General features: G+C 43.5%; 1 protein-coding gene across 1 annotated transcript; it reads right to left on the bottom strand.

Annotated features, from left to right (window-relative positions):
• Positions 1-2,997: 2,997 nt before the first annotated feature.
• LOC140453697 (cornifelin homolog A-like) lies at positions 2,998-23,993 on the bottom strand. Its single transcript, XM_072548645.1, has 5 exons — positions 23,835-23,993; positions 15,769-15,931; positions 14,469-14,605; positions 10,511-10,608; positions 2,998-3,114 (listed from the first exon to the last, which is right to left on the bottom strand). Exons 2-4 carry the CDS (start codon positions 15,878-15,880, stop codon positions 10,516-10,518), a joined length of 342 nt encoding a protein of 113 aa, XP_072404746.1. The 5' UTR covers positions 15,881-15,931; positions 23,835-23,993; the 3' UTR covers positions 2,998-3,114; positions 10,511-10,515.
• Between the last annotated feature and the right edge of the window lie 3,875 nt (positions 23,994-27,868).

Here is a 27,868-nt window from a genome sequence, read left to right as displayed (position 1 = left end):
ACATCCTCTGACAGCAAGAACTAGGTAAGACCTTCAAGGTATAACCATTCGGGGCTAAAAGAGGGAACTTGTGCTTGGTGGCAAAGGATGTGGGCACGATTCTAAATGAATACAGGTACTCTGCATAGATATTCACCCAAGAGAAGGATATGAAAGACAGTGAGATTAGTGTGAAACATGCTAATTTGCTAGGGCATTTTGAGATCAAGAAAGGAGTGATATTGGGTCTCTTGAAGAGCATTAAGGTAGATAACCCCACAGGGCCCAATGGTATCTATCCCAGGTTAATGAGAGAGGCAAGAGAGTTTTTTTTAATCCATTCATGGGATGAGAGTGTCACTGGCTTGGCCAGAGTTACTTACAGGCCAGACCAGGTAAAGACAGTAGTTTCTTTCCGAAAGGGCATTTGTGAACCAAATGGGTTTTTCCAATAATCGACAATGGATTCCTGGTCATGATTGACTCTGCATTCCAGATATTTAACAGCTGCCATGGCAGGATTCAAACTTGAGTCCCCAGAATGTTACCTGGGTCTCTGGATTAAGAGTCCAACAATACTACCACGAGGCCGTCACTAGCCACTGGAGAAGTCCTGGAGAACTGGTGAGTAGTTAATTTGTTCCTCTGTTCAAGAAAGGAAATTGAGATAATCCAGGAAACTATAGACTGGTGAGTCTCACACCAGTCATTTTGAAGCTATTGGACAGAATTCTTGGGGATAAAATTTACATGCATTCGGAAAAGCGTCAGGATCTGTCAGCACGGCATTATGCAGGGCAGGTCATGTCTTACTGACCTGATTGAATTTTTTGTGTAGGTGACAAAGATGTTCAATTTGGGTAGAGCAGTGTATGTTGTCTACGTGGATTTTGATAAGGCTTTCAAAAAGGTCCCTCTTGGTAGGCTCATCCAGAAGCTTAACATGCATGGGATCCACAATGACTTGGCCACTTGAATTCAAAATTGGCCTGCCCATAGAAAACAGAGGGTGGTGGCAGAAGGGTGTTTTTCTGGCTACAGGTCTGTGACTATTGTGTTCCGTAGGGATCTGCACTGGGATCTCTGCTATTTGTGATATATATATATGATGAGTGGAGTTGTGGATAGTGTAGGGGGTTGTCAAGGGATACAGCAGGATGTAGGTCACTTGCAGATATAGGAAGAAAACTGGCAGATAGAGTTTAATCTGGTTAAGTATAAGGCACGCACTTTGGAAAATCAAATGTTAAGAATAAATATCTAGTTAATTGCAGGATGCTGAACAGCATTGATATACAGAGTGATCTTGGGGTTCAAGACCATAGCTCCCTGAAAGGGGCCACGCAAGTAGTTAGGATGTAAATGCTTGCCTTTATTGGTCGGGGAATTGAGTACAAGAATCAGGATGTCATGTTGCAGCTTTATAAGACTTTGATTGGGCCACATTTAGAGTATTACATTCTATTTTGATCACCACATTACAGGAAGGATGTGGAGGCTTTGGAGAGGATGCAGAAGAGTTTTAAAGGACGCTGCCTGGATTAGAAGGTATGAACGAGAGGCTAGAAAAATTCAGGCTATTTTCTCTGGAGCAGGAGAGGCTGAGGGAAGACTTGATAGAAGTCTTTAGAATTATGAGATGCATAAGTAGGGTTGATGGTCAGAATCTTTACCCCCCGAGTTGAAATCTGAAAAACTTGGGGGAGTGTATTTAAGGTGAGAGGGGAATAGTTCAAAGGAGATGTGAGGGGCAAGCTTTTTCACACAGAGGGTGGTAGGAGTCTGGAACACACTGCCAGGGGTTGGTTCAATAGGGACGTTTAAGATACTTTTAGAATGTACAAGGAATGAGGGATATGAACCATGAGCAGGCAGAAGGGATTAGATTAATTTGAGGTCATTTTTGGTGCAAAAGGGCCAAAGGGCCTGTTTCTGTGGTGTACTGTTCTATGTTCAAGGTCCGATCAATTATTACAGTCAAGGTGAATCTCAGACATTATTTGACATTACTGTGAACAGACCTTCGATATTTGAATGGCCTAGTAGTTTAGGCAGAGGCCACTAAACCCACTTATAGTGTAAATAATGTGATCCAAACTGAACCGGAATGATCAGAGTAATACTGTACAACAGTGCTGATGGGTTGGCAAGTGGACTCTGGTTGGTAGAGGCATTGCCGTGGCAAATATGTGAGTTAGATGATGGCTGACAGAAAGATTATTGCAGAACCCAGAACTGGGCACCATTCTCCAGTTGAGGCTGATCCAGATCTCCTGTTTGTTTGTATTCTTGCCGCTGTTCATAATCCCCAGGATTCGCTGTGCCTTCCTTACCACTTGCTTCAGCTTCAGAGACTAGTGCACATAGACCCACAGATGTTCCTGGAGGACGTTGGGCTGTAGCTCTCAATGACTCCTCTGTCCTATCCAGAGTATGACATTGTTCTGCTGAGATTGATGCTAAAAGATCTCGAGCAAACTGTTTCAGGGTTAGAGCGTGTGGCTCAGTTGTAACATGTGGCCCCATCTCATTGCATTGATATTCCTCTTTATGTTGGTCGCATAGTTAAGGTTACGCATGTCACATTCAGTTTTCCTGTCTCTTGTTTCTGAACAGAGACAAAAGAAACTGCAGATGCTGGAATCCAAAAGGGGACAAGCAGGAGGCTGGAGAACACAGCAAGTCAGGTGGTGAAGAAGTCAATGTTTCGGGTGTAACTCTTCTTCAGGACTGACATTCCATTCCTGAAGAAGAATTATTCCTGAAATGTCGATTTCTCCAGCCTCCTGCTTTTTGAATGACGAGACTTGCATTGTTTGGGGGGGGGGGGGGGGGGGGGGGGGTGTCAGTACGAAAGGAGTTGCACTGTCGGGGGATCAGTCCTGAGGGAGTGCTGCTTTGTCGGTGGGGTCACTGCTGAGGGAGCAATACAGCTGGCAATATTTGGAGCTGGTTGACAGTCAGAGGTGTAGACAGCCCAGGTTGGGGAAATTTTGATTAAGGTTTAGCACACAGGTATTTGTATCAGCTCTGCATCATCTTTATTAGGGTATACATTGATCCACATCATTGTGTGAGTCTGTATCTGAGTGTAGGCTGATCTCTGCGAGGAGACCTGGATCCTCTGTGCAGCATCTGCAACAAACAAAAAATGAATGTCATCATCTGCAACTTGTTCCTTCAAATTCTGGTGGGTTGCGTTGAGGGTCTCATTCAATGCCCTTTACCTACGAACATTCTCTTTCCTAAACTTCAGTTGGAGGTTTGAACTTTGATTGGTTTTGCAATCCTGCAGGCCACTACCCCAACTGCTGCAAATTCAAGAAGTGAAACATCAAATATCATAGAATCTCTACTGTGTAGAAACAGGCCCTTCACCCCAACAAGTCCACACTGACCCTCCAAAGAGTAACCCATCCAGACCTATTCCCCTACCCTATTATCCTATATTTACGCCTGAACAATGCACCTAACCTACACATCCCTGAACACTATAGGCAATGTAGTATGGCCAGTTCACCTAACCTGCACATCTTTAGATCATGGGAGAAAGTCGGAGCACCTAGAGGAAGCCCACACAGACACGGGGAGAATGTGCAAACTGCACACAGTTGCCTGAGGCTGGAGTCGAACCCAGGTCCCTGGCGCAGTGAGGCAGCAGTGCTAATCACTGAGCCACCGTGCCACCCCTAATAGTCAGGAACATTAGTTGTCTCTGACTGTGAAACTATAATGTTAGAGACTGCAACCTGAAATTCCAGGATGGAGTTCATCGTACAGCAGGAACCCATTCAGCCCATGGCACATGTGCTAGCATCAAAGTTTGAAAATTTGAATTCACCTTAATTTTAAGAAACCTGGATGAAAGATATTTATACAAATACAAATGGGCATGAAACTGTTGTAAATATGTATCTGCTTCACCGATGTCCTTCAGTACACCCCCACTCTGAGTCCTGAACTCTCACCCTCCACTCAATTCGAGTCCATCTACCATTGCATGCTCTCTGAGCTCACCTTGACCATCACTCACACCTGCTTCTTGCACCTTTCTCTCCCTAGCCTGCTTACCACCCAAACTGCCCTCAACATGTTAGCTGATATTGTTAATTGTTCTCACTCTCTCCATTTATATCTGCTATCATCAGCCCTATCCTCAAAAATTCCCGCCATTGGCGATATCACCCAACCTCCAACTTCTCTTTCCTGTCCAAAGACCTTGAATGTGTTATCATTTCCCAAATCCAGGTTCAGCTTTCCTGGAATGATATGATTGAACCAGTCCAATCAGGTTTCCATCTTTGTCATGGGACTGCAATAGCTCTTCCCACATGGCTGCAAGGTTGCCAGCTCTCCAGCATTCCCCTGTGTCTCTAGGATCTGAATTTTTTTAATATATATTTTATATTAGATTCCCTACAGTGTGGAAACAGGCCCTTCGGCCCAACAAGTCCACACCGACCCATTAAAGAGCAACCCACCCAGACCCATTCCCCTACATTTACCCCTGACTAATACACCTAACACTACGGGCAATTTAGCATGGCCAATTCACCTAATCTGCACATCTTTGGACTGTGGGAAGAAACCGGAGCACCCGGAGGAAACCCACGCAGACATGGGGAGAATGTGCAAACTCCACACGAACAGTCATCCAAGGCTGGAATTGAACTAGGGTCCCTGGCGCTGTGGGGGAAACAGTTCTGATGTAGAGTCACCAGACTCAAAATGTTAACTCTGTTTTCACCTCACAGATACTGCCCAGGCAGTGACACCCATGTTTGAGGAACAAATAGAAAAGAAAAATTCTCCTTTTGAAATCTATGCTAACTATTCATAAATATATTTTCTAATTCTGGGTGTTTTTCAATCTTTCCTTTTGTAAGTATTCCATTGTTTTTCCTGCCCACGTTTTTTTAACTACAGGAATTACATTAGCTATCACATTCTCTGGCATTCTCTTTTTTTTCCAGTGCATCATTAAATATGAATAGTGATACCTGTGCCATCATTTTAGATTTTAAAAAATATATGAATGTGAACTATCTAGGACTTTATCTTCTTCCAGTTTCTTTAATAAGATCAAAAGATATAGGAGCAGAATTAAGCCTTATTTTAATGCACTTTGGCTAGGCCAGCATTTATTGCCCATCCCTCCTCCCCCCAGAGGACAGCTGTGGGTCTGGAGTCACGTGCAGGCCAGACCAGGTAAGGATGCCAGTTTTCTTCCCTGAAGGGCATTAGGGAACTGGATGGGCTTCTCCCAAAAATGAAGAATGGTTTGATGACTATCATAGAGTCAGAGATGTACAGCATGGAAACAGACCCTTTAGTCCAACGTGTCCACGCTGACCAGATATTCCAACCAAATCTAGTCCCATTTGCCAGCACTTGGCCATATCCCTCTAAACACTTCCTATTTATATACCCATCCAAATGCCTTTTAAATGTTGCAATTGTACCAGCCTCCACCACTTCCCCTCACAACTCATTCCATATACATACCACCCTCTGCATGGACATGTTGCCCTTTAGGTCTCTTTTATATCTTTCCCCTCTCATGCTAAACCTATGGCCTCTGGTTCTGGACTCCCCCACCTCGGGAATAGACTTGTTCTATTTATCCTATCCACGCCCCTCATGATTTAATTAACCTCTGCAAGGTCACCCCTCAGCCTCCAGTGCTGCGGGGAAAACAGCCCCAGCCTGTTCAGCCTCTCCCTTTAGCTCAAATCCTCCAACCCTGGCAACACCCTTGTAAAAAAGCAAATTACTGCGGATGCTGGAATCTAAAACCAAAAGAGAAAATGCTGGACAATCTCAGCAGGTCTGGCAGCATCTGTAAGGAGAGAAAAGTGGGCGGCACGGTGGCACAGTGGTTAGCACTGCTGCCTCACAGCGCCAGAGACCCGGGTTCAGTTCCCACCTCAGGCGACTGACTGTGTGGAGTTTGTACGTTCTCCCAGTGTCTGCGTGGGTTTCCTCCGGGTGCTCCGGTTTCCTCCCACAGTCCAAAAGATGTGCAGGTCAGGTGAATTTGCCATGCTAAATTGCCCGTAGTGTTAGGTAAGGGGTAGATGTAGGGGTATGGGTGGGTTACGCTTCGGCGAGGCGGTGTGGACTTGTTGGGCCGAAGGGCCTGTTTCCACATTGTAAGTAATCTAATCTAATCTAGAAGAGCTGACGTTTCGAGTCTAACTGACACTTTGTCAAAGCTAAAATCTTTTCTGAACCCTTTCAAGTTTCACAACATCCTTCTGATAGGAAGGAGACCAGAATCGCACACAATGTTCCAAAAGTGGCCTAACTAATGTCCTGTACAGCCGCAACATGACCTCTCAACTCCTGTATTCAATACTCTGACCAATAAAGGAAAGCATACCAAATGCCTTCTTCACTATCCTATCAATCTGCGACTCTACTTTCAAGGAGCTATGAACCTGCACTCCAAGGTCTCTTTGTTCAGAACACTCCCTAGGACCTTACCATTAAGTGTATAAGTCCTGCTAAGATTTGCTTTGCCAAAATGCAGCACCTCGTATTTATCTTAATTAAACTCCATCTTCCACCTCTCAGCCCATTGGCCAATCTAATCAAGATCCTGTTGCAATCTGAGGTAATCTTCTTCTCTGTCCACTACATATCCAATTTTGATGTCATCTGTAAACTTACTAAGTATATGTCCTAAGTTCACATCCAAATAATTTACATAAATGAAGAAAAGTAGTCGACCTGCCCTGATCATTGTGTGGTCACAGGCCTCCAGTCTGAAAAACAACCCTCCACCACCACCCTCTGTCTTCTACCTTTGAGCTAGTTCTGTATCCAAATGGCTAGTTCTCCCTGTATTCCATGAGATCTAACTTGCTAACCAGTCTCCCATGGGGAACCTTGTCAAACGCCTGACTGAAGTCCATGTAGGTAAAAACAATAACTGCAGATGCTGAAAACCAAATACTGGATTAGTGGTGCTGGAAGAGCACAGCAGTTCAGGCAGCATCCAAGGAGCAGCGAAATCGATGTTTCAGGCAAAAGCCCTTCATCAGGAATAAAAAGGATGAAGAGCTTTTGCCCGAAACGTCGATTTCGCTGCTCCTTGGATGCTGCCTGAACTGCTGTGCTCTTCCAGCACCACTAATCCAGTATGAAGTCCATGTAGATCACTTCTACCCCTCTGCCCTCATCAATCCTCTTTGATACTTCTTCAAAAAACTCAATCAAGTTTGTGAGACATTATTTCCCATGCACAAAGCCATGTTGACTATCCTGAAACAGTCTTCGCCTTTCCAAATACATATAAATCCTATCTCTCATGATTCTCTCCAACAACTCACCCACCACCAACAACAGGCTCACTGGTCTATAGTTCCCTGGCTTGACCTTACCACCTTTCTTAAGTAGTGGTACCACATTAGCCAACCTCCAGTCTTCCAGCACCTCACCCATGACTATCGATGATACAAATATCTCAGCAAGGGGCCCAGCAATCACTTGCCTAGCTTCCCACAGTGTTCTAGGGTACATCTAGGGATTTATCCACTTTTATCCATTTCATGTCATCCAGCAATTACTCCTCTGTAATATAGACATTTTTCAAGATGTCACCATCTGTTTCCTTACATTCTATATCTTCCATGTCCTTCTCCACAGTAAACACTGAAGCAAAATACTTGTTTAGTATCTCCCCCATCTCCTGCGGCTCCACATGAAGGTCACTTTGCTGATCTTTGAGGGGCCCTATTCCCTCCCTAGTTACCCTTTGGTCCTGAATGTATTTATTAAAACCCTTTCGATTCTCCTCAACCCTATTTGCCAACGCTATCTCATGTCCCCTTTTTGCCTTCCTGATTTCCCCCTTAAGTATACTCCTACTGCCTTTATACTCATCTAAGGATTCACTCGATCTATCCTGTCTATACTGGCATATGCTTCCTTCTTTTCCTTAACCAAACCTTCAATTTCTCTCATCATCCAGCATTCCCTATACCCACCAACCTTTCCTTTCACCCTAACAATAATATACTGTCTCTGGACTCCCGTTCTCTCATTCCTGAAGGCTTCCATTTTCTAGCTGTCCTTTACCTGCGAACATCTGCCCCCAATCAGTTTTTGAAAGTTCTTACCTAATACTGTCAAAATTAGCCTTTCTCCAATTTAGAACTTCAACTTTTAGATCTGGTCTATCCTTTTCCATCACTATTTTAAAATTAATAGAATTATGGTCGCTGGCCCCAAAGTGCTCCCCCAGTGACATCTCAGTCACCTGCCCTGCGTTATTTCCCAAGAGCAGGTCAAGTTTTGCACCTTCTCTAGTAGGTACATCCACATACCGAATCAGAAAATTTCCTTCCACACATTTATCAAATTCCTGACCATCTAAATCCTAAACACTATGGCAGTCCCAGTCTATGTTTGGAAAGTTAAAATCCCCTACCACAATCACTGTATTACTCTTACAGATAACTGAAATCTTCTGACAAATTTCTTTCTGAATTTCCCTTTGACTATTAGAGGGTCAGTAATACAATCCTAAAAAGGTGATCATCCCTTTCTTATTTCTCTGTTCCACATAAATAACTTCCCTGGATGTATTTCCGGGAATGTCCTCACTAAGTACAGCTGTAACGCTATCCCTTATCAAAAATGCCACTCCCCCTCCTCTCTTACCTCCCTTTCTGTCCTTCCTGTCGCATTTGTATCCTAAAACGTTAAGCTGCCGGTCCTGCCCATCCCTGAGCCATGTTTCTGTAAATGCTATGATACATCAGTCCCATGTTTCTAACCATGCCCTGAGTTCATCTGTCTTCCCTGTTAGGCCTCTTGGAGTGAAATAAATGCAGTTTAATTTATTAGTCCTATCTTGTTCTTTGCTTTATCCCTGCCTGCCCTGACTGTTTGAGTCGCTTCTTTTCTCAACTTTACCAGTCTCAGATTGATCTCTTTCCTCACTATCTCCCTGGGTCACCCCCCCCCCCCCCCCCCCCCCCTCCCCCACCCAGTCGAGAGTGTGGTACTGGAAAAAGACAGCAGGTCAGGCAGCGTCCGAGGAGCAGGAGAATCGATGTTTCAGACATAAGCGTAATTCCTGATGAAGGGCTTTTGCTCGAAACATTGATTCTCCTCCTCAGATGCTGCCTGACCTGCAGTGCTTTTCCAGCACCACATTCTCAACTCTGATATGTGTATCAACCCCGTTCACCTGCCCTCTCCCAAAAACCTTTGATACTGAATTTTTAATTTACTCAATACATTCAATTTGGCTACAACAGGACAGCAATCAAGTTTCAGAATGGGGGAAGGCAAGTGACAAATGGAATTTGATACAGTGAAGTGTGAGGTGATGCATTTTGGCAGTCGGGCTACATTCAGGTAATATAGCCTCAGAAACACGTGTGAAAAGTATGCAGAAACAGAGGTTCTGGGGGCTTCTTGTGCGTTGACCTTTGAAAGTTGCAAGAATGATCTTATCATTATGGGTGGCACGGTGGCACAGTGGTTCGCATTGCTGCCTCACAGTGCCAGAGACCTGGGTTCGATTCCCACCTTGGGCAACTGCCTGTGTGGAGTTTACACATTCTCCCCGTGTCTGTGTGGGTTTCCTCCCACAGTCCAAAAACGTGCAGGTTAGGTGAATTGGCCATGCTAAATTGCCTGTAGTGTTAGGTGAAAGAGTAAATGTAGGGGAATGGGTCTGGGTGTGTTGCTCTTTGTAGGGTCGGTGTGGACTTGTTGGGCCGAAGGGCCTGTTTCCGCACTGTAAGTAATCTAAACTTATCATTCATTGAATCAGTCTAATGAACCCTTACACTTCCTTTTGGGCATCGTGGGTAAGGGACCCAAACTGTAACAAAGTGATCCAGGTCTGGTCTCAGCAATGGGTTGCAGGATTGTAGTCAGAACATTGACTGTAGCAGACTCATTCCTTCATAACAATAGTATCACAGCAATTCCTGTCTCCTTTTCCCCATTGTACCCTTTGTACTCTTTCCTGCAAGATTCAGTGAGATTAATCAGGATGTTGTTATTCATTCTGTTATTTATTCATTTTAAAATGCAACCTGACTAAGTGAGTGAAAGAACATCCTGATTAATCTTAGTGAATCTTGCAGGAAAGGGTACAGAGACAGGGAAAAAAAACTGCAATGGCTCTCATTAACAATGAGAAGGCTAAGGGGAGGTTTAATGCTGGTGTTTAAATTATAAAGGGTTTTTGAGAGAGAAATTAAGCATTAATTGTTTTCAGGAACAAAACAAAAACAGGTCACAGATTTAAAAAATGAAATGGGGAGAGGAGGAGTGGAGCTCATCTGCACAATGAGCTGTTGTGATGCCTGTAAGATTAGTGCAATTAGATCTATTAAGAACATCCATAATTACCAAAAAGAGACCTGGAAAAAAGGAGAGCAGGGGAAATCATAGGGAAGGGTTCAGAGTTTCAGTCTGTGCTGATGAATCCTTGGTCAACAGGAACACATTGAGTGGGAGAGAGGGAGGAGTTTTCCCTTAAGGAGGAAGTAGCTGCTCCTCTTACCAGTGCTACCCATTGCGGGTCCGCAGCTCACGAGTCATTCGACAAATCTCACATGGACCACAGAACATCAACATCACGGCATCATCACAAATCGTTCCCTGTAACACAACAGATATTACATAGACTTAAGAAATCTTTCCTACTAAAAACACATTGAAAACTTAAAATGTAGAGGATACTCCACATTCACCAACATTTCAATTATAGGCAATTCTTCAACAGTCTCTTGGACAGTTACTGTTAGTGGGCTTTCAACTGGAGGGGCCATCACAATCCCCATTTTCAATAAAAACAGAAAACATTAGAGTGGCTCATCAGATTTGGCAGCATCTGCAAAGAGAACCAGACTGAATGTTCTAAATCCAATGTGACTCTGTTTCCATCATTTAAAGCTGTTTCTGGCTGTTGTGTAAACCCACAGTGTCCAGAGTCATAGAGTCACACAGCACAGAAACAGACCCTTCAGTCAAACACGTCTATGCTGATCAGATATCCCAAACTAACCTGCTCTCTTTTGCCACCACTTGGCCCATAACTCTCTAAACCCTTCCTATTCTTAAACCCATCCAGATGCCTTTTGAATGTTGTAACTTTACCCACCTCCACTATTTCCTTTGGCAGCTCATTCTATATATGCACCAACCACTGTGCGGAAAAATTACCCCTCAGATCCTTTTTAAATCTTTCCCCTCTCACCTTAAACCGAAGGCCACTAGTTTTGAACTCTCCAAGCCTGGGTAAAAGACCTTGCTTATTTTCCCTATCCATGCCCTTCATGATTTTATAAACCTATAAAAGATCACCCCTCAGCCTCCAATGCTCCAGGGAAAACAGCCCCAGCCTATTCAACCTCTCCCTATAGCTTAAATTCTCCAACCCTGGCAACATCCTGTTCCTTGTTCATTTTTGTCTTTTTCTTGTTCATAAAGGAGTGAATGAGTGAAGACAGCAAGGTTATGGGAGGGAATTCCTGATACTGGGCCATGGGACTCCAGGTGAAAGTGAGGACTGCAGATGCTGGAGATCAGAGTCTAGATTGGAGTGCTGCTGGAAAAGCACAGCAGGTCAGGCAGCATCCAAGGAGCAGGAAAATCAATGTTTCGGCAAAAGCCCTTCATCAGGAAGGGCTTCATTCCTGATGAAGTGCTTTTGCCCAAAATGCCAATTTTCCTGCTCCTCGGATACTGCCTGACCTGCTGTGCTTTTCCATCCCCAGTGTAATCTAGACACTGGGACTCCAGCCATGGCTCACAATCAGAGCACAAAGGGAGAAAGGATTACACAAAAGGCTGGTGAAACGGAAGCGTGAAGTTTACTGGAGGAGGGATTGTTAAGCAAGAGGATATTCTAAAATAGAGAGGTGTAGCCACAAAGAGAGTGAAATGCAATGGTGAGGTTTGGGACCTTGCAGATGACAAAGAAATGATTGTGAGTGAGTAGGACTTGATAGAAGCAACAGGAGTCCGAGTGAACACAAGTTTACACAGAGCAGGGAATGAGAAAATAGAAATAGTTGATTATGTAGGTGGCACATGTATGGCTGAGAGATTCTGCAGGAGATAGGGGAATACTGATTCTGGATTAGTGGTGCTGGAAGAGTACAGCAGTTCAGGCAGCATCCAAGTAGCTTCGAAATCGACGTTTCGGGCAAAATCCCTTCATCAGGAGTAAAGGCAGTGAGCCTGAAGCGTGGAGAGATAAGCTAGAGGAGGGTGGGGGTGGGGAGAAAGTAGCATAGAGTACAATGGGTGAGTGGGTGAGTGGATGAAGGTGACAGGTCAGGGAGGAGAGTGTGGAGTGGATAGGTGGAAAAGGAGATAGGCAGGTAGGACAAGTCTGGACAAGTCATGGGGACAGTGCTGAGCTGGAAGTTTGGAACTAGGGGGAAGGGGAAATGAGGAAACTGTTGAAGTCCACATTGATGCCCTGGGGTTGAAGTGTTCCGAGGCGGAAGATGAGGCGTTGATGATGGGAACTCTTTGTTATGGAGATCCTCAGTGTCTCTCAAACAGCACGGTGGCTCAGTGGTAGGCACTGGCACCTCACAGCATCAGGAACCCAGACCACCCCCCAGCCTCTCTGTGCCCAGACCCTTAATCCCTGAGTGAAACAACTGATTGTATGGCCAAAACATAATGACAAACTGGCCCATATGTTTCATCAAGCTGTTGTTGGAATTTCAGCCTGTAACATGAAGCCTCTTACCCTGTCGCTCAACGTTTTTCCTCATTCTTCTGCCTTTATATTTGGTTGTTTGGTTTAGTTTTCTATGTTTTAAGATGGCGCCAGAGAGTCGGGCCACTGTACAACACTTTTCACTAGTGTTTTGTAACAATAAACATTTCAATAAATCAATCAAATAAATAGATCTCATCTGACCTCTCTGTCCCTCTAGATGTGGGTAGCTTATTCCATACCTTCTTTACCCTCTAGTGTTAAGGTTAGTATCACCCTCCCATTCTCTTCACACTCAAACTAAAACCCTAAATCAGGCTTTCACCTCTGCTAAAGAAATTAACCAAGTTACTTAAAACATTACAATTAAAGTGAATCATAGCAACTGTTTGCTACAGTAAAGGCTTCAAAGGTCAACTAGAGGGTATGTGGAGAGCTTATCTTCCCAGTGATACTGGAAGGAGTAACATGGGATGCAGACACTATGGATGTTTAGGGTGTAGGTTTGCTCACTGAGCTGTGGGTTTGATATCCAGACGTTTCATTACCTGGCTAGGTAACATCATCAGTGGGAACCTCCAAGTGAAGCTCCAAGTGACGTTACCTGGCCAGGTAATGAAATGTCTGGATATCAAACCTATAGCTCAGCGAGCAAACCACCCTAAACCTGAACCTGAGCTACAAACCTTCACAAACCTTGCAAAAACACTATGGATGTGGTGTGTGTGAGAGAGGCGATGGAGCTGACCTGTCAGATGATTCTGATTAGTTTTGTGATACAGTGAACAACTTCAGCATATTAGGCTCTTTAAGACATTGCTGAAAACCCCATCAGAGCAAGGATGACAATTTAAACCAAGTTTAAAAAGACAATTGACAATTTAAAAAGTACAATTGTTGGGATAAATCAAAGGCCTGCAGATGCTGAAAGTAACAAAAACAGACATTGCTGGAGAAGCTCAGCAAGTCTGGCAGTACCTGTGGAGAGAGAAGCACATTTTAAAATCAAGGATCTTTCTTCAGAATTTGGGAAAGGAACTGGGACACAGGGACCTGTTTTGAGATTGACAGAAATTCAGGAATTGTGGAGAAAATCTGTTTGATAATTGATGAAGAAAACCTGTTCAATGATTGGTGGAGAAAACTTGCTCAAGAATCAGTGGAGAAAGCCAGTTCAGTGATTGGTGGAAAATATTTCTTCAGGGATTGGTGAAGAAAGCTTTTTTCAATGATTGGTGGGTTAGGACTAGATGCTTTTGTTGTAAATGAAGACCTTATTCTGGTCCTCAGCATTCCACTGGCAGATTTTATTTGCCAATTGTTGATCCAGAAGTGGTTGGGAGTCAGAAGTTATTGGGGGTCAGAGGTGGTCTAGGTGTGGAGATGAAAGGAGAGTGTAACCAGTAGTTGACTCTAAAATTTGGGTGGTACGGTGGCACAGTGGTTAGCACTGCTGCCTCACAGCGCCAGAGACCCAGGTTCAATTCCTGCCTCAGGTAACTGTCTGTGTGGAGTTTGCACATTCTCCCAGTGTCTGTGTGAGTTTCCTCCCACAGTCCAAAGATGTGCAGGTCAGGTGAATTGGCCATGCTAAATTGCCCATAGTGTTAGGTGAAGGGGTGAGTGTGGGGGTCTGGATGGGTTGCTCTTTGGAGGGTTGGTGTGGACTTGTTGGGCAAAGGGCCTTTTTCCACACTGTAGGAATCTAATCTAAATATTTTAAGTGGTCTCAGAATTAGTGTAGGCTAGACTGAAAGACGGGGGAAGAGTGTGAAGAGCTTACCTCAATATTGTAGGAAAGTCTCATGTGAGTTCTCAGGGCAATCATACCCCCCGGTACCAGTGGCAGGCAACAATTCTCTCCATAACTGTGGGCCAAGTGACAGCTCAGGATTTGGGGGCACAAAGCACCCAGGACACCTGTGGGTTACACAATCCAATATTTAGTAGGCATCATGACCAAAGCTTAACATTGTCTTCAAAAGCAGACATTGCTGGAAAAGCTCAGCGGGTCTGGCAGCTTCTGTGAAGAGAAATCAGAGTTAACATTTCGAGTCCAGTGACCCTTCCTCAAAACTCCAGGGCCTGAAGCTGCTCCTCCTCCCCACCCCAGCACTGTGCTCCCCCTGGATTTCCACCAGTGCCACCCACCCACCCAGTGCTCCCTGAATTGGGAACAGCATCCCCCCCCCCCCCCCCCCCGAGTGCTCTGGGCTCTAGTTATTGGGCCCTGATTTACACTCCTCAACACTGGATGGGATGCTCTGTCTAGGAAGCAGTTTTTTCTCTGAGTTCACAGTGAGGTCTTTTTGATTGCTCCTGGCACTGCGGAAAATGCAGGAACTCTGAAAAACTCTCTGGCTTTACCTAGCTACTGGCACACTGAGATGCTGACTTCCTGGTTTTATGGAGATGTGTAGAAGTACATGATATATGTACCCAGTTACAGACATTGTCGACATAGCAACAGAAGACAATCCCCCTTTAAGGGGTTTGACAGTTGTTAAAGAGTGAGGGGCTCAAGCCAAGCATAAAGTTTAGGAATAATGGGTCTCTTGTTTTGGAGATGAGGAAGAATTTCTTCTCTTTGAGGATTGTTTGCCTTTGGAAATCTCTTCCCCAGAGACTATTCAAGATTGGGAAGGTGAATGTATTCAAGGGTGAGTTCAACAGATCTTTCTAATTGATATGGCATACTGGATTATTATGGGGACAGGGTGTGCAGACAGGTAAGGCCACAAACAGATCAAATCCTAATGAATGGATGAACAGGCCTTGAGGGTCATAGACCCATAGAATCATCAAGTTCTATAGCACAGAGACAGGCCCTTTGGCCTAACTACTCCATGCCAACAAAATGCCTTGCCCTGCTTTGACTTCTAATGCTTGTCTCACCTTCTAAACCCCAGTTGAACCCCTGCCTTGTTCCTCATCCTGACACTGTTCAGGGCTGCCTTCATTCCACAGTTCACTGTGACACCATCTCAATGACCTGCACCTCCAGCCATTACTCTGACCTCCTCCCTCCCTCTATCGTAACCCCTTGCCACTTCCTTTGCCCTGCCCCTGTTGCTAATACTTACAGACAGGTATGTTGTCAGCCAGATCGCAGAGTCCTGAGCGCCATGAGCCTTTTCCAATCAGTGGGTTACGTTCAGTAATAGGTTGCTGGGTGATGACACCTGGCAAGCTCATACTGCTGACAGCTGCTGAAGTATGGCTAGGATAGTACTGCGAATGGTCTGGCTGTGGAAAGAACACACATCAACACCGGCTGAACCACACTGACAGAAAACCCACTCACAACACACACTCCTGTACAAACTATCACAGTCAGACGCAGTTTCACAGAGTCATCAGGAAGTTTGATACAACAGGATAAAGTGAAAAATACAATAAGAGTGTGAATGAACCAAGCAGAGATCATCGCAATCTGGGTCAGAGATTTAAAGGGATAGAATGGCTCACATGTGAGTGCATTAGGTTTGTTGGGAGGGTGGGTTGATGGTTTATTTGGGGTTGGGATAATAGTTTGTTGGGAGATAGGTTGATGGTGTATGGGGGGGTAGGTCAATGGTGTATTGGGGGAGTGGGTCGATTGTGTATTGGGGGTGGTGAGTAGATGGTTTACTGGGAGGTAGGTCGATGACTTGTTGGAAGAGCATGGAGATGGCTAGTTGGAAGAGCATGGAAAATCAAAAGGAAAATGATGAGACAGATAAGGACCATTGCTTTGGCTGCAGTTTTCTGCTCTAATTCCTTCAGCTGTATGTTGCACAATTCAATGAGTTCCTAACTCTCACTGTCTCTGTCTTTCAACATAAGAACTCTATTATCGAAAATCTTGAAAATCCATTTTGATTAGCACTATCCATTTAAATTGGAGAATTCAGACAGTTCCCCTGGAGTTAAATAAACAGTTACTTACTTAAACTATTGAATACCTGGCCTAACTCATAACTATTCAACTGAGACAACATTAACTACATATACCCTTAACTACACCTTCCCCAGACCTGTTGCAGCCCCAGGTCTGACCTGACCTGACATCAGCTTATGTTTGTGCATGACACAATAGCAGTTGGAAAGGCAAGTGGTGAGGATGACATAAAGAGTCTGCAGAGGTTAACTGTGTGGACAAAATCTCGGCAAATGGAATGTAATGTGGGAAAATGTGAGGTTGTATATTTTAGCAAGGAAAAATAGAAAAGCTGAATATTATTAATAAGACAAGAGAGTACTCGATGAATGAAAGGCTGATGAAGGGCTTTTGCCTGAAACATCAATTCTCCTGTTCCTCGGATGCTGCCTGACCTGCTGTGCTTTTCCAGCACCACACTCTCGACGGTACTCAATGATGGCAGGACACCATGAAACCATGAGTCATACTGCATGGAAACAGATCCTTTGGTCTAACTCATTCATGCCGACCAAATTTCCCGACCTACACTAGTCCCACTTACCTGTGTTTGGACCATATCTTTCGGAGATGTACAGCATGGAAACAGACCCTTCAGTCCAACTTGTCCATGTCGACCTGATGTTATAAACTAATATCGCCTCATTTTCCAGCATTTGGCCCATATCCTTCTAAACCCTTCCTATTTATATACCCATCTAGGTGTCTTTTTAATGTTGTAATTGTTCCAGCTTCCACCATTTCTTCAGCCAGTTTGTTCCATACAAGGACCACACTCTGCGTGTAAAAGTTGCCCCTTAAATCTTGTCCCTTTTAAATCTTTCCCTTCACCGTAAGCCTATGCCCTCTAGGTTTGGATTCCCTTGGCTGTTCACTCTGTCCATGCTCCTCATGATTTTATAAACTTGTCTAAGGTCACCCCTCAGCCTCTGACACTCCAGGGAAAATAGCCCCAACCTATTAATCATCTCCTATAACTCAAACTCTCCAACCCTGGCAACTTGACTGTGCCTGCATCTACCACTTCCCCAGGAAGTTCATTTGACAAATGAACCACCCTCTGTAGATTAAAAGAGCAGGTGGTTGTGTCAGAACTCTACTGAGGACTTTGGCTAGACCACAACTGGAGTATTGTGTGCAGTTCTGGCCTCCAGACTGGAGGAAGGATGTGATTACACTGGAGGAGTTGCAGAGATTCACTAGGATCTTGCCTGGAGTGGAGCAGTTTAGCTCTGTAGAGATGCTGGATAAGCTTTCTTTGAAGCAGAGGGGCAGTGGATCTGAATAAGGTGTATGAGATTATGAGGGGTGTGGATGGGGTGTTTCTCTTAGGTAAATAATAATGAGGGGGCATAATTTTAAGGCAAAAGGCCAAGAGGTTTAGAGAGGATTTGAGGAAATTGTTTTCATCTTGAGGGTAGTGGGGATCTGGAATGCAGTGCCTGGGAGGGTAGTAAAAATAGAAAACACCACAACTCCTGAAAAAGTATTTGGAATGTCATAACATTCAAGCTAAGGATCAAATGCTGGAAAGTGGTTTTAGGGGAGACTTACAGTAGATTTTTGTTGATGCAGATTCAATGGCCTGTACTGTATGATTTTATGATTCTGTGATTATTTAAAAAGAGAAAGACTACAGAAATCTGCAGTACAGAGGGACTTGGAAGTACTCATTCATGAATCACAAAAGTAGACAAACAGGAGACTGGAAGAGCACAGCAAGAGACCATCAGGAGGTGGAGAAGTCAGTGTTTTGGGTATAACCCTTCTTTAAGACATTAAAAAGATAGAATCCAAATTCCACATATACTGAAATTGGGAAGATAAATTGAGTGTTGACCTTTATTTCAAAGGGAATGGAGTACTGTATAAAAGGAGGGTGGTCTTGCAAATCTGCAGGTGGCACTAGTCAAACCAGAACGAAAACATTGTGAACAGTTTTGGTCTCTTTATCTAAGGAAAGATAAACTGGCCAGAGAAGATTCATCCAGATTGACCCTGGGTATGGATGGATTGTGTTATGAGGAGATGTTGAGTAGGCTGGGCTTGAATGCATTGGAATGTCAAAGAATGAGACAGGACCTTATTGAAACAGACAAGATTCTTCGGGGACTTCATGGTGTAGATACAGAAGAATTGGTTCCCCTGTGGGAGTCTAAGATCAGAGGGCATCATCTCATTGTAAAGGGCCATGCATTGAAGACAGAGATGAGGAGGAATTTCTTCTCTCAGAGGGGAGTGAATCTTTGGAATTCATTAAGTAAATTCAAGGCTGTGATGGACAGATTTTTAACCAGTATGGGAAGCAAGGGATCTGGGAAAAAGCCAGGAAAATAGAGTTGAGGATTGTCAGGTCAGCCATGTTCATATTGAATGGCTGAGCAGCTATGAGGGGCTGAATAGCTGACTTCTACCATTTTAAGGCTTACCCACCCCATCCCCCAACCTCAGAGTTGAACTGCCCCGCTGCCAGATTTGCACCTGACCAAATATCCCACCCATCTTAACAATCTATCACTTACCTGACCCTCCTAGCAACCTATGTGCCTGGCACTCTACCCACTTGGCATCTTACTCCCACCCACTGGGCATTCTACCCACCAGGTACTCTTCTAACCTGGCACTCTACCCTCGACACACACTGCACCCCTACCCCCTTCCCATTGGATATCCTACCCTGTCAGCATCACACCCTCACACCTGCCTTCTATATGTACCATTTGACAGCTGCTGTCAAAGTGGTTGATTATAATGCTGGACATTTAAATCACAGAATATGATTCCGCTTTGAAAAAGGGGATATGGTTAGCGTTAGGGATTAGGTTAACTCACCTTCCCCCAACCAGGGACTTGTCAGGATGGAAGTATGGCTCCCCATTTCTGAAGGAAGCCTGAGCACAATCTCCTTTCAGAAGGGGCTCTTTCATTACACAAAAAAAAAACAAGAAGAGTGGCAATGTGTGTAAGATTGCAATTCCTCAGAAAATCTAGTTCTGATCCTAAAGCCAGGGGGAATACAAGCTCAACTCTCAAATCCATATCAATTGCAGCAATCAGTCAGCTATCTCGTATTTTGGTAAAGAGATTTGCAAGAGGAAGGGATAAACAACATAAAGCCAAACCACCAAACCACAGATTACAGGAAGTAAAGCAATATGTACCCCAACCAACCATCAGAAAGAGGATATACATTAACACTGATCAAAGACTGAAATGTAATAAGATGTGTTGGGGGATTGGGAGTAGATTGAAATTTCTACCATAACTTTCCCCAAAAGCTTTCTGAAAACATATTTGCATTTCTGTGAAGGCTTTCACAAAAACCAGGAAGCCCTGAAGTATTTTACAGCCACTGGAGTCATTTTGAACTGAGATCACCGTTGTAATATCGTGTAGAGAATGCAGTGGCTGGTTTATGTTCAGCAAGTTCACACAAACAGCAAAGAGATAACAGCATGGTTTAAATCTTCAGTTCCAAAAAGGTGCCATATAGGATTTGAAACATTAATTCATTTTTTTCTCTCCAAAGGTGCTCTCAGAGTTGCTGAGAGTTTCCAGTGCTTTCTGTTTTTATTTCGGATCTCCAGCATCTGCAATATTTTAGTTTTGTGAATCTGTTTTGGTTGTTGCTTGATGAATAAACATTGGCTGTGACATGAGTATTAAAATAATACAGAAAAATAAAAAATAACAAGGCTGGAAATACAGAAGCTAATCACACCTCCACTAGCTGGACCTTAATTCCATTTATTGATTTCATGATAATATGTAACACTCTATGTTGTTGAATAATTCCACATTCCAAAGTCAAATACGCCACTCCGTTTAACGTAGGAGTAGGAGAAAGTGACGACTGCAGATGCTGGAGATTAGAGTTGAAAAGTGTGGTGTTAGAAAAGAACAGCAAGTCAGGCAGCATCTGTGGAGCAGAACATTCCTGATGAAGGGCTTTTGCCCAAAACGTCAATCCTCCTGCTCCCCGGATGCTGCCTGACCTGATGTGCTTTTCCAGCACCACACTTTTTGACTCTGTAGGATCAAGAGGCCTGTCAATCTCTTCAGCTAGTACTGACACTCAGCTAGATCATTGCTGCTGTGTATCTTCCCTCTCTCTATCCACCTGGATTATTACCCATACCAATCAAAATGTAATTAACCTTAGTTTTTATCTGCATCTACACTTCTTGAAGGAGACCGATTCAGATTTCCAACTGTCTTCATTTGAGAAAGTACTTATTTATATTAGATTCTTAACATGTTGATAATATTTTCAGTGTGAATGTTGCTATCCACTGAACAGGAATTCAGTGAGCTGGGGGTTTCCATTCTGATCTTGCTGCAGCAACATCTGCTTCTAAGCACATGCATCAACCCCAGTGGGACAATTGTCATCTAAAGCATCGATTAGCCTGGCACTCTGCTGGATTTGAGCCAGTCCAATCCCAAAACCAGTTTTAAAACAAATGGACAATTGCACAATACTGTCCTTACAGCAGCTTGTTGCTATGGGAATGGTTAATTTTGAATAGCTTCCCATGACCTCTGAAAAGAAGGGCAAAGCCATGTCGTCAGTGAAAGGCAGCAAAGGAAGAGGAGAGCATTTGGAACCACAGTAGAAATGAGAACAAAACTCGTGATTTGCTTGATAGATACCAGGAAGAATATTCAGATTAACCCCTTCCTGGCGCTTTTTTATTTTAGATTCCCTATAGTATGGAAACAGGCCCATCAGCTCAACAAGTCCACACTGACCCTCCGGAGAGTAACCCATTCAGATCCATTTCCCTGCCTTATATTTACCCCTGACTAATGCACCTAACACTATGGGCAATTTAGCATGGCCAATTCACCTGACCTGCACATCTTTGGATTGTGGGAGGAGACCGGAGCACCCAGAGGAAACCCACGCAGACACAGGGAGAACGTGCAAACTCCACACAGAGAGTCACCCAAGGTGGGAATTGAATCCGGGTCCCTGGTGCTGTGAGGCAGCAGTGCTAACCACTGAGCCACCATGCTGCTCCCTTAATTGGGTTTGGTGGGACTAGATGTTGCATTGATGATGAACACTGGTGGAACTGCTCTTCTAGGCTGGAATGTTAGGCCCACAACAATCACCTTTTGATTTAATCAGCTCTCCCTACCTTATTGCATCATTCTGCTAGGCTGAGGTCTGCTCAAGAATTGTCAGAAAACAGAGAATACAGAACCCTTTGCAATAATGCTCCCACAATGATCTTGCCTTCAGGTGTAAGAGTCATAGGGTAATCGAGTATGGAAACAGACTCTTTGGTCCAATTTGTCCACACCAACCAGACATTCCAGTCTGGCCTAGTCCAATTTGCCAGCATTAGGCCCACAGCCCTCTAAATCCTTCCTATTCATAGACCCCTCCAGATGTCTTTTAAATGTTGTGATTGTGCCAGCCTCCACCACTTCATGGCAGCTTGTTCCACATGAGGACCACGCTTTGTGTGAAAAAGTTACCCCTTAGGACCTTTTTGATTCTTTCCCCTATTACCTTAAACCTATGCCCTCTAGTTTTGGACTCCCCCACCCTAGGAAAAAGACCTTTAATATTCAACCTCTCCAATTTCCTTATGATTTTATAAACTCTATAAAGTCACGCCTCAGCCTCCAATGCTCCAGACAAAACAGCCCCAGCTTATTCAGCCTCTCTCTATAATTCAAACACTCCAGCCGTGACAAGTTGCACCCTCTCAAGATTAACAACACCTTTGCGACAGAAGGGTGACCAGAATTGTACGCAGTATTCTAAAAGTGCCCTCACTGATGTCCTGTACAGGTAAAATGTGACAACCCAACGCCTATACTTATTACTCTGACCAATGAAGGCAAGCGTGCAAAACCCTGTCTATCTACAATTCCACTTTTCAAGGAATTACGCATCTACACCAACCTCCCCCCACCCCATCCCAAAAGATCTCTCTGTTCGGCAGCACACCCCAAGGCTAGACCGTTAACTGTATAAGTCCTGCGCTGGTTTGCCTTACATCTGTCTAAATTAAACTCTACTTGCCACACCTCGATCCATTGACCTATTCTGATCAAGATCTCATTGTACTCTGTGATAACTTTCATCACTGTTCTCCACCAACTATTTTGGTGTCATGTGCAAACTTACGAACCACACCTCCTATATTCACATTGAAACATTTGAATAAATGACAAAAAGCAGTGGACCCAGCGCCAATCCATGGCTGCTCACAGACCTCATAGATCAGACACAAAGAAGGAGCTCAGCTGTGATACCTTGTATGTTCTAATAGTCAGCACTAAGTTGGGGAAAGTAGATTCCAGCAAAGGTTCAATGTCTTTTACCAAATCATTAACCAGGAAAAGCATTTCAGTTCCTGAACCAGTTTCACTCCATTAAGAACATGTCATCTTTCAATCATGAGGACGTTTCCACATAGGTATATGGTATTTTAATCCTGCAGCAACTTTGATTTTTTTCAAGTTAAGCTAATTTTATAGTAAGCTGAGGAAGAGTTCTTTGTAAATCACTCTGACACAGAGATGGCTGAGTTTTGGGGCTCCCAATGGTAAGATAGTAAGGGAAATTCCAGATTTCTGGTCTGCAAACTAACTAAATAAATCATTTTTGCCCCACAAGCCTTAATACTTTTAGCTAAGACTCCATGAATCTCAGATTTCAAATCTAGCATCAATTGCTATTTGTAGAAGGAACAGTTTCTCTCTGCACAACAGTCCACTAACATACTGTACACTTTGATCAAGTTACTCTTTAAACCATCGAAACTCCAGTGCTCTTCAAGTAAACTTTCTGCACAATTAAACACTTCAAGTCTAAGTGTCATTCTGGTAAGTCTGTACTGCACTCCCTCCAAGGCTAATACCATCCTAAAGAGCAGTATCCAGAATGGTTCACAGGATCTCCCAATACTGTGTTTATCTGAAACAAGCTTTTTACTCCCCTGTTTTCCAGTTCTCTCAGTATGAAGAGCAACATTCCAACCAACTTTGGGATTCTCTTTTATACCTATTCATAATTTTTAATAATCTATGCACCTGGATACCCAAGGCTCATTGTATTTGTACTTTTCCTGCTTTTTACTGTTTGGAAAACTTCTTGTTTATCCTTTATGGTCAGGAAATAGAAGGGAGGTAATCACAATTAAACAAAGCTGAACATATGAAGTACATAATTAAATGATCTTTGAAATGCAAAACAAATTAAGTACTTACTTGGCAGAAGCAGGATTTATTCTGGTAAACCAGAAACTTGTGATCAGATCACTTCAAGTGTAGGGAAGGGGAAGTGAGAAGAAGTTGAATTGAGCATGTGCAGCAGTAAGTAACGATCAATCTGAGTGCTACTGAGTAATTCCAGACTGTGCAATGTCTACTTCCTGTGTCAGTTACCAAAGCAGATATGAAGTAAGACTAAAACAGAGCTCAGAATGAGGCACAGTCAGGGTGAGAAGGTTCAGAGGCCACAGCAAAAGAAGCCAATTCCACGTCTGAAATGTGCTGCCTGAGATTGTGGTGGAGGCAGATTTAATCCAGTGTTTCAAGATGGAACAAAATCATTATCTGAAAGGGAAAAAAAAATTACAGGGCTACTGGGACAAGGTAGATGAGTGGTGTTGCTCCTTCAGAGGGCCAGCACAGATACAATGGGCAGAATGACCACCCTCTGTGTTCTACCCACTCTGTGGTTCTAAATTCTCACACAGATGAAGTTGTTAGATTAGATTAGATTACTTACAGTGTGGAAACAGGCCCTTCGGCCCAACAAGTCCACACCGACCCGCCGAAGCACAACCCACCCATTCCCCTACATTTACCCCTTACCTAACACTACGAGCAATTTAGCATGGCCAATTCACCTAACCTGCACATCTTTGGACTGTGGGAGGAAACCGGAGCACCCGGAGGAAACCCACGCAGACACGGGGAGAACGTGCAAACTCCACACAGTCAGTCGCCTGAGGCGGGAATTGAACCCAGGTCTCTGGCGCTGTGAGGCAGCAGTGCTAACCACTGTGCCACCGTGCCACCCAAAGGTACACAAGCAATCAGGAAACTGGAACAAAGTTGAAGTTAGAAAACAGAATGACAATGGAGTTTGCAACCTCATTCTGATAGTTAACATCTCAGCTCGCATTCCTGAAATGGGCACCTGGGCCAACACTCAAGCTCAGGTAAAGATTTTGCCGATTTGAACCTTCTACCTTCAAAGGGAAATTGCACAGACCAAAGGAACCAACAGAGCTCAAACAGTTTTAAGGAATGATTTGGAGATGCCGTTGTTAGACTGGGGTGTACAAAGTAAAAAATCACACAACACCAGGTTATAGTCCAACAGGTTTAATTGGAAGCACTAGCTTTTGGAGCACTGCTCCTTCAGGTGGTTGTGGAGGACACAATTGTAAGTCACAGAATTTATAGCAAAAGTTTACAGTGTGATGGAACTGAAATTATACATTGAAAAATACTTTGATTGTTTGTTAAGTCTCTCATCTGTTAGAATGACCATTATAATTTCACTTCTTTCATATGTAAATCACAAGGCTTTTTTTAAAAGTTACATTCTCAGGTTAACTGTAACAATTGGTGTCAGCCCAGATAAGATGTAATTGAAGGCGTTAACCCCCATATTCCCTGTCTGTGCCATAATGTTTAGACTGATTCTAATCTAAAAAGTGAGTTAACAGAGTCTTACATGGATGCATGCAGTTTTTGAGCAAAGTACAATGTAACTCTGCAGGTACAAATTCACCCCACAAACCCACAGACAACCTCACAATGTTACACTTCTCCAGCTTCCACCCAAAACATGTTAAAACAGGAACCTGACGGACACCTGGAACTACTCAGGGATGCCCTCATAAGAACGGGGTACGATGCTCAACTCATCGACCGCTTGTTCCAACGTGCCACATCGAGGAACTGTAATCACCTCCTCAGGAGTCAGACACGTGCTGCAACTGTCAGGGTACCCTTCGTTGTCCAGTACTTCCCAGGAGCCGAAAAACTATGCCATGTTCTTCATGACCTGCAACACATGATCAATGAGGATGAGCACCTCACCAAGACCTTCCCCACACCTCCACTGTTCGCCTTTAAACAACTGCCAAATCTCAAACAGATCATTGGTGGGTTCATGTCACACTACAGGTGACCACCATTGCACTATACACACACACAGACACTCCTACACACACACGCACACACACACAAATGCACACACACACAAATACACACACACACAGGCACTCCTATACATACACATACACAGACATGCACACAGACACACAAAAACACTCCTCCAGACACACACACTCCCATGCTCACACATGCACCCTCTCACAGACTTAAACCCCTTTCTATTCACACAACATATAAACTCTCTCACAGACACTCACAATCCCTCACCCCAGACACACACACACACACACTCCTACAGACATACACACTTCCACACTCACAAATGCACTCTCTCACAGACTTAGACCCCTTTATACACACACGCACACACATATACACTCTGTCTCACAGGCACTCACAACCCCCCACCCCATTCTCACACACACACACACAAAACCCACATACACATATACGTTTGTGGGGTGAATTTGTACTTGCAGAGTTACATTGTACTTTGCTCAAAAACTAGATGAATCCATGTAAGACTCTGTTAACTCGCTTTTTAGATTAGAATCAGTCTAAACATTATGGCACAGACAGGGAACACAGGGGGCTAACACCTTCAACATCTTAACATCTTATCCAGGCTAACACCAATTGTTACAGTTAACCTGAGAATGTAACTTTTAAAAAAAGCCTTGTGATTTACATATGAAAGAAGTGAAATTATAATGGTCATTCTAACAGATGAGAGACTTAACAAACAATCAAGGTATTTTTCGATATATAATTTCAGTTCCATCACACTGTAAACATTTGCTATAAATTCTGTGTCTTACAATTTTGTCCTCCACAACACCTGATGAAGGAGCGGCACTCCAAAAGCTAGTGTGCTTCCAATTAAACCTGTTGGACTATGACCTGGTGTTGTGTGATTTTTAACTTTTTAGTTTTAAGGAAAGTATTAACAAGAATAGCAATAATGTTTAATAAATTTAATAAAGTCCAATCTAATTTTGTTCATAATTTGATTTGATTTTGCAGCCAAGTAATACACTGCACCCTGAGTTAGACAGTTGTGGCTTCAAGTCTCACACTAGCATCTCTCTGGTGTAGAACTGCGATATGATTGTCTTTTCAGAAGAACTGAACTGAGTCCCAGCTGACCTCTCAGGTGGATGTAAAGGATTCAATGACATTATATCAAGAAAGAGACAGGGAGTTCTCCTTGCTGCTCTAGCTCATATTTTCCCTTAACCAACATCACAAACACTACTAATCTGCCCATTTATCTCAACACTGTTTGTAGAAGTTTGTTGTGAACAAATTGGTTGCTGCATTTCCTATGTTCCACACCATTCCAATTTTGAAAAGAGTTTCATATTACAGAAGAAGAGATGCTGGAGGTCTTAAACATAGATAAATCCCAGGACCTGATCAGGTATTTCCAAGAACTTTGTGGGAAACTGGGGAAGAGATTGCTGGCTATTTTGCTGAGATATTTGTATTATTGATAGCCACTGGTGAGGTGCCAGAAGACTTGAGATTTGCTAATGTGGTGCCATTATTTAAGGAAGTGTTATGAAGGTGGATGTGTGTTCTGTTCCGTTAAGAGAGAGTGAAAGCTGGCAAGGGTTGACTGAAAGCACAGAGTGTGCTGAACAATTCAAAAATGTAACATTTGGTTGTGAAACAAATAGCTGGAGATGCGTTGCCATAGTACACAACAAATTCAAATTAGGCCGATCAGTTCAAATTATGCCCCAAGATACCAAAATCCAATCAAATTTGAGTTTGACTGTTTTGGATGACAACAAACCAATAAGACAGTCCAATGTTTTGGAGTATATAAAATTGGGTATTTTGAAAAGTTAGCCAGAGCAGCAAAGAGCACCAACAAACACAGACGGCTTACGGAATTCCTCTCCGAAAGGTACCTTTTCAGATTAAATTTGTGAAGCAGAAGACTATAGAAAAGAGCCAGCAAAATACAGATAAAGATACCAAGGGATCCACGACAACTGGATGGTTTTGAAATTTAATTTTTTTTGTTAAACTTAATCGGGGGTTTTGTCAGATCAGTATATTATTGTAGAGTGGGAGGTAGAGAAATTGATCAGACAAAGGAG

Source organism: Chiloscyllium punctatum, chromosome 27 (assembly GCF_047496795.1).
Source record: "Chiloscyllium punctatum isolate Juve2018m chromosome 27, sChiPun1.3, whole genome shotgun sequence".
Taxonomy (NCBI): Eukaryota; Metazoa; Chordata; class Chondrichthyes; order Orectolobiformes; family Hemiscylliidae; genus Chiloscyllium; species Chiloscyllium punctatum.
Note: the sequence above shows the minus strand (reverse complement) of the source record. Positions and strands in the feature narration are given on the sequence as shown.

Excerpts from the sequence above, each read along its gene's own strand:
- LOC140453697 (XM_072548645.1), bottom strand. The coding sequence starts at position 15,880 with ATGAGCTTGCCAGGTGTCATCACCCAGCAACCTATTACTGAACGTAAC. Across the intron at positions 14,606-15,768 it reads GGCTGACAACATACCTGTCT|GTGTCCTGGGTGCTTTGTGC; the intron begins GTAAGTATTAGC and ends TGTAACCCACAG. Across the intron at positions 10,609-14,468 it reads GACTTTCCTACAATATTGAG|GGAACGATTTGTGATGATGC; the intron begins GTAAGCTCTTCA and ends GTTGTGTTACAG.